This window comes from Sinocyclocheilus grahami, unplaced genomic scaffold (assembly GCF_001515645.1).
Source record: "Sinocyclocheilus grahami isolate Dianchi unplaced genomic scaffold, SAMN03320097.WGS_v1.1 scaffold1821.1, whole genome shotgun sequence".
NCBI lineage: Eukaryota > Metazoa > Chordata > Actinopteri > Cypriniformes > Cyprinidae > Sinocyclocheilus > Sinocyclocheilus grahami.
This window is the reverse complement of record NW_015507000.1, coordinates 16,687-26,625: the sequence shown is the minus strand read 5'-3', so window position 1 is coordinate 26,625 and position 9,939 is coordinate 16,687. Positions and strand designations below refer to the sequence as shown.

Sequence of the window (9,939 nt, the reverse complement as noted above, 5' to 3'; positions counted from 1 at the left end):
GTCCTAAAAATGGCTGTCCACCAACGTTTTCCATCCAACCTGACAGAACTGGAGAGGATCTGCAGGGAGGAATGGCAGAGGATCCCCAAATCCAGGTGTGAAAAACTTGTTGCATCTTTCCCAAAAAGACTCATGGCTGTATTAGATCAAAAGGGTGCTTCTACTAAATACTGAGCAAAGGGTCTGAATACTTAGGACCATGTGATATTTCAGTTTTTCTTTTTTAATAAATCTGCAAAAATGTCAACAATTCTGTGTTTTTCTGTCAATATGGGGTGCTGTGTGTACATTAATGAGGAAAAAAAATTAACTTAAATTATTTTAGCAAATGGCTGCAATATAACAAAGAGTGAAAAATTTAAGGGGGTCTGAATACTTTCCGTACCCACTGTATATTATGACCGCAATAAACTAGAACATTCCTTTAAATACATGCATGTAAACCACCTTTCAAAAGTTTGATGTCAGTAAGATTTTTAAATATTTTTTTGGAAGAAGCCTCATATGCTCACCAAGGCTACATTTATTTGATCCAAAACTACAGTAATATTGTGAAATCTTATAACGATTTAAAACAACAACTTTCTATTGTAGTATATTTTCAATTGAAACGTATTCCTGCGATGCAAAACTGAATTTCCATCATCATTACAGTCTTCAGTGTCTCATGATCCTTCATTCTAAGATGCTGATTTGCTGCTCAAGAAACATTTCAGATTCTTATCAATGTTGAAAACAGTTGTGCTGCTTCCTATTTTTTTTTGTGTGAAAACCATGATACATTCATTTCAGGATTCTTTGGTTAATACAAAGTTCAAAAGAACAGCATTTATCGAAACTCTTTTGTAACATTATAAATGTACTCTAAATGTGATGCATACTGTCAGTTTGATGCATTCTTGCTGAATAAAATAATTTATTTATTTAACTTTTTTGAATGATAGTGTACATATATATATCTCAACTCATCAAATACTGAATCCTCCCTTTGACTTGCCCAAAATAGATTTGTGACTAAAATAATGTTTTCTTCAGAACACCGATGCAGACGGTAGAAAAACAGCCATTCTTCACTGCATCTGACAGGCTACAGTGTTTGTCCCTCAGCGCAGGACAGCAAGAACGAGCAACCTGCTTTTGTCAACATCCCGCTTTAGTCCATCATCTGTTGCTTAGCAACAGTCTCATCGCACATGCCTAACCGAAGAGACGACTGATGAAACACCAGCCTCAACGACTGGACATCCACTGTGCTATAAAGCAGCTTTGCCTTTCATACTGTGTGTTTGCATTTCAAATATTAAACAACCTAATCATTCCTTTACCTTGTAGCTGATAATAGTGGTTAAAGAACATGAGGCTCGCTATATGAAATCATAATTAGGGTTATTAATGCACAAATGTACTTTCTAGGAAGTCAGAGGCTATTTATATGCTCCCATGCCGAATGACTCCACATTTGCTCAATTAATCCCTCAACACATGCTGTTGAAAACTGGCTATTAAAATAAAATGCCAAGCAATTGCATTAACCAAATGGCAGAATTGAATCTGGCAGATTGTGGGATGAACTGCACTTTATTGGTTCGTGACAGACCATTATATATCGACCAGGCCGATTAATCGTTGGCCATTTTGCCATGTTTAGTGTTTCCCTAAGAGTCAGTTCCAACATCTACTGACAGCCTTGTCAACTGATAACATATATTTTGGTGAACTGAGTAAATGCTGAGTAAAATAGATATCACAAAGGGTGGGGGGCTGCCGTGATGGTTGACTTTCTACAACTTTCTCCCATCTCCCGACTGCATCTCTGGAGCTCAGCCACAGTGATCTTTGGGTTCTTCTTTACCTCTCTCACCAAGGCTCTTCTCCCCCGATAGCTCAGTTTGGCCGGACGGCCAGCTCTAGGAATGGTTCTGGTGGTCCCAAACGTCTTCCATTTAAGGAATGGAGGCCACTGTGCTCTTGGGAACCTTAAGTGCAGCAGAATTTTTTTTGTAACCTTGGCCAGATCTGTGCCTTGCCACAATTCTGTCTCTGAGCTCTTCAGGCAGTTCCTTTGACTTCATGATTCTCATTTGCTCTGACATGCACTGTGAGCTGTAAGGTCTTGTATAGACAGGTGTGTGGCTTTCCTAATCAAGTCCAGTCAGTATAATCAAACACAGCTGGACTCAACTTAAGGTGTAGAACCATCTCAAGGCTGATCAGAAGAAATGGACAGCCCCTGAGTTAAATATATGAGTGTCACAGCAAAGGGTCTGAATACTTAGGACCATGTGATATTTCAGTTTTTCTTTTTTAATAAATCTGCAAAAATGTCAACAATTCTGTGTTTTTCTGTCAATATGGGGTGCTGTGTGTACATTAATGAGGAAAAAAAATTAACTTAAATTATTTTAGCAAATGGCTGCAATATAACAAAGAGTGAAAAATTTAAGGGGGTCTGAATACTTTCCGTACCCACTGTATATTATGACCGCAATAAACTAGAACATTCCTTTAAATACATGCATGTAAACCACCTTTCAAAAGTTTGATGTCAGTAAGATTTTTAAATATTTTTTTGGAAGAAGCCTCATATGCTCACCAAGGCTACATTTATTTGATCCAAAACTACAGTAATATTGTGAAATCTTATAACGATTTAAAACAACAACTTTCTATTGTAGTATATTTTCAATTGAAACGTATTCCTGCGATGCAAAACTGAATTTCCATCATCATTACAGTCTTCAGTGTCTCATGATCCTTCATTCTAAGATGCTGATTTGCTGCTCAAGAAACATTTCAGATTCTTATCAATGTTGAAAACAGTTGTGCTGCTTCCTATTTTTTTTGTGTGAAATGATACATTCATTTCAGGATTCTTTGGTTAATACAAAGTTCAAAAGAACAGCATTTATCGAAACTCTTTTGTAACATTATAAATGTACTCTAAATGTGATGCATACTGTCAGTTTGATGCATTCTTGCTGAATAAAATAATTTATTTATTTAACTTTTTTGAATGATAGTGTACATATATATATCTCAACTCATCAAATACTGAATCCTCCCTTTGACTTGCCCAAAATAGATTTGTGACTAAAATAATGTTTTCTTCAGAACACCGATGCAGACGGTAGAAAAACAGCCATTCTTCACTGCATCTGACAGGCTACAGTGTTTGTCCCTCAGCGCAGGACAGCAAGAACGAGCAACCTGCTTTTGTCAACATCCCGCTTTAGTCCATCATCTGTTGCTTAGCAACAGTCTCATCGCACATGCCTAACCGAAGAGACGACTGATGAAACACCAGCCTCAACGACTGGACATCCACTGTGCTATAAAGCAGCTTTGCCTTTCATACTGTGTGTTTGCATTTCAAATATTAAACAACCTAATCATTCCTTTACCTTGTAGCTGATAATAGTGGTTAAAGAACATGAGGCTCGCTATATGAAATCATAATTAGGGTTATTAATGCACAAATGTACTTTCTAGGAAGTCAGAGGCTATTTATATGCTCCCATGCCGAATGACTCCACATTTGCTCAATTAATCCCTCAACACATGCTGTTGAAAACTGGCTATTAAAATAAAATGCCAAGCAATTGCATTAACCAAATGGCAGAATTGAATCTGGCAGATTGTGGGATGAACTGCACTTTATTGGTTCGTGACAGACCATTATATATCGACCAGGCCGATTAATCGTTGGCCATTTTGCCATGTTTAGTGTTTCCCTAAGAGTCAGTTCCAACATCTACTGACAGCCTTGTCAACTGATAACATATATTTTGGTGAACTGAGTAAATGCTGAGTAAAATAGATATCACAAAGGGTTAGATTTTCACTGAATAATGACTTAAAATTCAAGGGATAGTTCAACCAGAAATGAAAATTCTGTCCTCATTAACTCGTTATTGTTTCTTTCTGCTGTACACAAAAGATATTCTCCAGAATGTTGGTAACCAAACAGTTGCTGGTCCCCATTGACTTCCATAGTATTTGTTTCCATACTATGTAAGTCAATGGGGACCAGAAACTGTTTGGTTACACGCATTCTTCAAAATATCTTCTAGTGTTTCACAGAAGAAAGAAACTCACACAGGTTTGGAACAACTTGAGGGTGAGAAAATGATGACTGAATTCTCATTTTTGGTTATCACTTTCAACCAAGTAGACTTTATATATAATGAACATCTTGCTGTTTTATGGTGCTTTTTGAGGTTTTTGGAGCTCATTCACCATCACTGTACAGAAAACAGAAGCATGAACATTCTGCTAAATTTCTCCTTTTGTGTTCCACAGAACCAAGTCTTGGGTTTGGAATTGCATGAAAATGAGTAATCAACCGCTGTGTTTTATTTTGGGGGGGGGGCAGATTCCTTTATTTAGCCCCATATTTAATTTTTGACAGAATGAAAACGAGGCTGTGAGGAATGTGCGTACAAAGTACGTGCAGTTACAAAAATCGGGTGGTGCACATACTATTCTGGTGACAAAATATGCGTCACGCGCACTATACGTGGACCCTCCCTGGTGAAAAACAAAGCATACTTTGGGCTTCAAATCTTATGATACATCTTTCCAGAAAAAACTGAGTTTTGTGAGTTGTGAAAATGTGATCTAGGACCTTTATACAGTCTATAAGTCTATCTCTCACAGCCTCATTTTCACCCACATGCACCTAAGGTCTATTGTGATGAATCCACTGACAATCAATATGGTTGGTCTCATCACAGCACCAACCAAACGCTGCTTCCTCCAATCTCTGGCTTTGCAGCTTTTTATCCTACCTGTGAAAGTGTCTCTGACTGAACGAGACCCCAGATTCCAGCTGGGCCTTCTCTAGGGTCTTCACTGGGTTCTTAAAGGGCGTCTCTGAGCTCAAGGCACGGAAGGTGCTGAAGTCATGGGTTCCTAACAGAAGTGCGGCAGCCTCTTGCATTGCAGCGATATTTAGCCTCCTGTGGGGAGAATGAAGTAATGGAGAGTAATCAAACTCTGCATATACACTGAGCACAGAGACTGTGCAGGAACCGCAATCAACGGTACTTTATTACTGCATGTTATTACTTCAGGAAATAAGTTTCTCAGGGCAGGGCGATATAGATACATTCACTATCTGCTAAAGGATTTGGCATGATGTTTTTGAAAGAAGTCTCTGATGCTCACCAAAGCTGCATTTATTTGGTCAAAAATATAGTAAAAACCGTAGTAATGTGAAATATTATTACATTTTAAAATAACTGTTTTCTATTTTGATACGTTTAAATGCAAAGCTGAATTTTCAGCATCATTACCGCAGTCATCAGTGTCACATGATCCTTCAGAAATCAATCAAATATCAAACATTATTATCAATGTTGAAAACAGTTGTGCTGCTTAATATTTCTGTGGAAACTGTGATTAATAGAAATTTCAAAAGAACAGCATTATTTAAAATAGAAATCTTTTGCAAAATTTTAAATGTCTTGATTTTCAACGTTGATCTGTTTGATCAATGCTTAATAAAAGCATTAATTTCTTCTCAAATCGGGGGAGTTGTGGCCTAATGGTAAGAGAGTCAGACTCGTAACCCAAAGGTTGCGGGTTCGAGTCTCGTACTGGCAGGGATTGTAGGTGGGGGGAGTGAATGTACAGCGCTCTCTCCCACCTTCAATACCATGACTGAGGTGCCCTTGAGCAAGGCACCGAACCCCCAACTGCTCCCCAGGCGCCGCAGCATAAATGGCTGCCCACTGCTCCGGGTGTGTGTTCACGGTGTGTGTGTTCACTGCTGTGTGTGTGTGCACTTTGGATGGTTAAATGCAGAGCACTAATTCCGAGTATGGGTCACCATACTTGGCCACATGTCACATCAAATCTCAAATTTTTTGAACAGTTGTGTATACAGCTGAAATTTCATTTATATCTTGATATTTGTATTTTTGCACTGAAATGGCTTATAAAGTTGCTTTTCCTTCCATTATAGCCACATAGATTCAAAAATGTTAAATACATATTTAAAATACTTAAAGGGGTCATATGATGCTTTTTTAAAGATCATTATTTGGTGTTATCTATGCACAATCCGCTTGTAACACTCCAAAGAGAAAGGAAAACTTGAAATCGCATCATTTGACCCCTTTAAAGAATTTAACTTTATTTATTTATTTTTTCATTTTTTGAAATGCAATTTCAAGTATATTAGAAATCTCGGTTGATACTATATTTCTACTCTCTCTCTCTCTCTCTCTCTCTCTCTCTCTCTCTCTCGCTCTCTCTCTCTCAAAACTCTGCATTTGAACAGTCAATAGCAAATACTTAAAATAATAACAAAACATACTTACAGTAGCTGATTCAGAAGCGCCAGATTGTCATAGCAAAGTCAGAATGACCTCCTCTCCTAGGTTCACGAAACGGTCGTCCATAAAATGCATTGCTGTTCTGTTGTAAGTAATCTTAAAGATTCCTAAATGCATCTACTTTCGGAAGGCCAAATAAAGTGCTTTTGCTTTCGCCTAGAAACACACAGCGTCTCCCTGACATGCTGCTTCAACACTAACTGCGATTACTGAAACCACGCCTTCTTTCTTTGCGTGCACATTTGGGCGCATTATGCTAATATTTCCACATAGTGACATAGATATGTGGGGGTGTGTTAGAACGAGCCGTTTTAGGGGGGCGTGGCAGAGTCTTAACTTTGATAAAGAATATCTCTTTGGTTTTGAGACTTTAGTCTTTGCAACTTCAGGGATCTTATCTATGCACAATCAGCTTGTAACACTCCAAAGAGAAAGGAAAACTTGAAATCGCATCATATGACCCTTTTAAGTAATTTTATTTTTATAGTGCTTTATACGACAGAGATCGTTTCAATGCAGCTTCACGGCAAAGTAACAATCAATGATGCAAACTTCACAGGCACAGTCTTTAGGAAACATCGTGGCTAGTAAGCAAAAAACATATAAATATTCAACTTGACAATTCACAACGTTGCTTAATTTTTGTATTTCCAGCAGATTCAGCTTAAATATTTATTAACATTCAATATATCACCAGCACTAGCTGACAGGGGTAAAAAAAATCTCAGTTAGAAGACATGAATAAAGACAAAGCCATACAGGTCAAGGAACGTTCAGATGAGCCTCTACAAACTTCCCTTTTAAAGGACTTAATCCAGTTTGTGTGTGTGGAACGGCCGTTCTTATGAGATGGAAAAGCAGCTGGACTATGTGTGTGCATGAAGCAGACGTAAGACGGCTGTGGGTGTTGTTCTGCGTCACTACGAGCCTGAAGCTTATCTTGGCCTAATTTCTCGCTAAAAATGAAGAGAGTGGGAAAAAATAGCATTAATGTTCACGCGTCACCCTTGGAGATGAGCCTCTCGCTCCGGTGTTCCTCTATCGAGGGCTTCAAAAAGACATCTGAGGCACACGCTGCCGTAACAATGCATACTTTCCTCATCTTTGGTTTCAGTGTTGGCCTAGATAACCGGAAATCATTAGCTTGCCCTTATGACGGGTCTTGTTTGTAATTCATGTGCGGCTTTTTCCACTGTGAATCAGAGTATGTGTTTGTTCCTATTGCTCTCCGAGAGGATTTAGCTTCTGTGACATGTGCGTAGTGATGCGGTTGTAGAGCACGTGTAGAAGAGAGGGGGTGGCACTCACGTGTCTCGTAATGCCCAGCACAGATCCCTCTCCGTTACTGGCATTTCTGTGTGATGTCTGAGACCCGAAGCAAAGCGGAACACATATGTGCGTGATACGGCCCGATATCGTGCGTGGAAGTCGCTGTGGACGCGGTAAGCCCTGGTGATTCTGGGGGGAAAAAAAGACAGAGTAGCAGACACTGCATCAAATCTGGTAATGCACATATATGTTTGTTTTGTAAACTCGGCAGCCAAGATTCAAGTTAGTCCAGAGTAATCAAGACACTGGAGGAAATATCATAACACTGGTTTTCATGTAAGAAAAACAATAGTCACTCATAATTCAAATGCAGCTTGATATCATAACAAACAAATCTGGTTTATACTCATGGTTGAGGACAGAACACAAGAGCGACATGGAAATATGTTCATTCATCTCTTCAACACAACAAAATTTGATGTACTGCGGAAATCATTTAATGGTTTTGCCAAAATGTCCAATAGAACAGGGACTCACAAACTTTTTGACGCCAAGGCCTTCTTTCTCAAAGATGACATTTGAAGGCCCTAATAGATATTACTGCTACAATGTCATAGCTATATTTTAAAATAATTACAAATATTGTAATATAATTACAATGTAAATGCAATATTTTAATATAATTGCAATATTTTAAAATAAATACTAAAAAATTATTATACAACGGGGCTGTTGAATGCTTGAATCTGATTGGCTGACGAACGTTCTAAGGCGTGCAATTATGCCGAGTTCACACTGCACGATTTTTCACTCGCCGACAGGTTTTGCGAACCACTAGTGAGGTAATAACACGCTGTTCTTGAAGCTGATAAACTTACAGTTTCGCTATTAGAGACGCTTGCTGCTGAACACACTTGAAAGACAACTCATTCACACACTTAAAGGTGCAGTAGGAGATCTTGGAAAATGCTAACGTTAGCCTGATAGCACTGAAAGCGTACATCCCACCCTCCCTGCAATCGGCGTCCAAAGCCACGCCCCCCTGAGCGCATACGCTCACAGACCAGAATAAAAAGAGACAACATTACAGCTCACAGAGACAACATTACTAGGCTACATCAGCGGTTCCCAATTCCAGTGAATTGGGAACAATGTTTCGAAGTGAAGTAAGCTTCAACGGATTTCCCCTGCTCAGGAAGTAGGGAGCAATGAACACTATGTAGGGATCATATTGATCGTAACACAGTTCATGCACATAGCTCACTTCTAACGAGCTGGTTATCTGAATCGGGTGCGTTAACTAAGCGAGACATGCAAAATATGCAGAGCGGGGGGGTGCGAGGACTGGAATTGGGAACCGCTGGGCTATATCATGTGTCATTCACCGGTGAGAAAACTTTAAAAGTACTACAACACCAGGAAGGAAGATCGGGTTGTTGATGTTTGTCTGCCATTCTCGCTCTGTCTGCACAGCGTGCGTGAACGTGCTGATGACGTATCCTGTCTGCGCGAACCGGGTGCGCAGAGGTATGCAGATACATACATTGACAGGCAGGTAGGAAAGCGAATTAAAACGCTCGGCCCGAGTGCTGAGTGGCTGAGTGCTTTTGTGGATTAAACTGCCGGTCTTGCACCCCCATGAGGTCCATGTTGATCACAAAGTGCCTCAATACCCCATTAAACATTTATGCAATACAATCCCATGAGGCCTTTTGAGAGGACCAGTCTATCAGCACCAGACCTCCCTGAAGCACATGCCAGAGGGCTTCACCATCATTCATGACAGGCACAATACGGACATTCTGTGAGTATTTTCAATGTTACGTTTAATGATAGCGTCACAAAAGAAGATGAAGTTCAGAAGTCATGGAACCTGTTGACATCCAACACACTTACTGTGATGAGGTCACATGAGTCAAAAAATCTAGTAATAACCCACCTGCTGCGATAATGTCTGTTAATCAAAAAATAGATGAAAAAAGAGGGAATCAATAACGTTTTTAGCATTAAGGATTAATCTAATTTTAATTTAGAATTTAGTGTTTAAGAACTTTATTCAATTTCTGTATATTTAATTTTCTACTTGCTGAAGGGCACGTTGCTAAATATGTCATTTATTATAATAGGCTTATGTGAAGATTGTTTTAAGCTCACTTAAATTAGAAGTTCATTTTTAAAGTCTAATAAATGTTCAAATGTAGTCTCTACATTAATTTGAAGATGTGAAATTATTGAAATAAAAAATGATATTTAAAAACTTTATATGGTAGGTGGGATTAATCGTGATTAGAAGTATTCTAATTTGTTGAGATAGTGAATTGGTGGGTTTTTG

The 9,939-nt window shown here is 38.9% G+C and overlaps 1 protein-coding gene across 1 annotated transcript in view; it reads right to left on the bottom strand.

Moving 5' to 3' along the window:
* LOC107572846 (tRNA pseudouridine synthase-like 1) overlaps positions 1-8,045 on the bottom strand; it is a 12,339-nt gene extending 4,294 nt beyond the window's left edge. Inside the window, exons 1-3 of the mRNA XM_016259275.1 lie at positions 8,014-8,045; positions 7,647-7,796; positions 4,788-4,958 (exon numbers count right to left, since the gene is read on the bottom strand). Coding sequence (XP_016114761.1) covers positions 4,788-4,958; positions 7,647-7,796; positions 8,014-8,045 — 353 coding nt within the window. The remainder of the gene's footprint in view (positions 1-4,787; positions 4,959-7,646; positions 7,797-8,013) is intronic.
* Between the last annotated feature and the right edge of the window lie 1,894 nt (positions 8,046-9,939).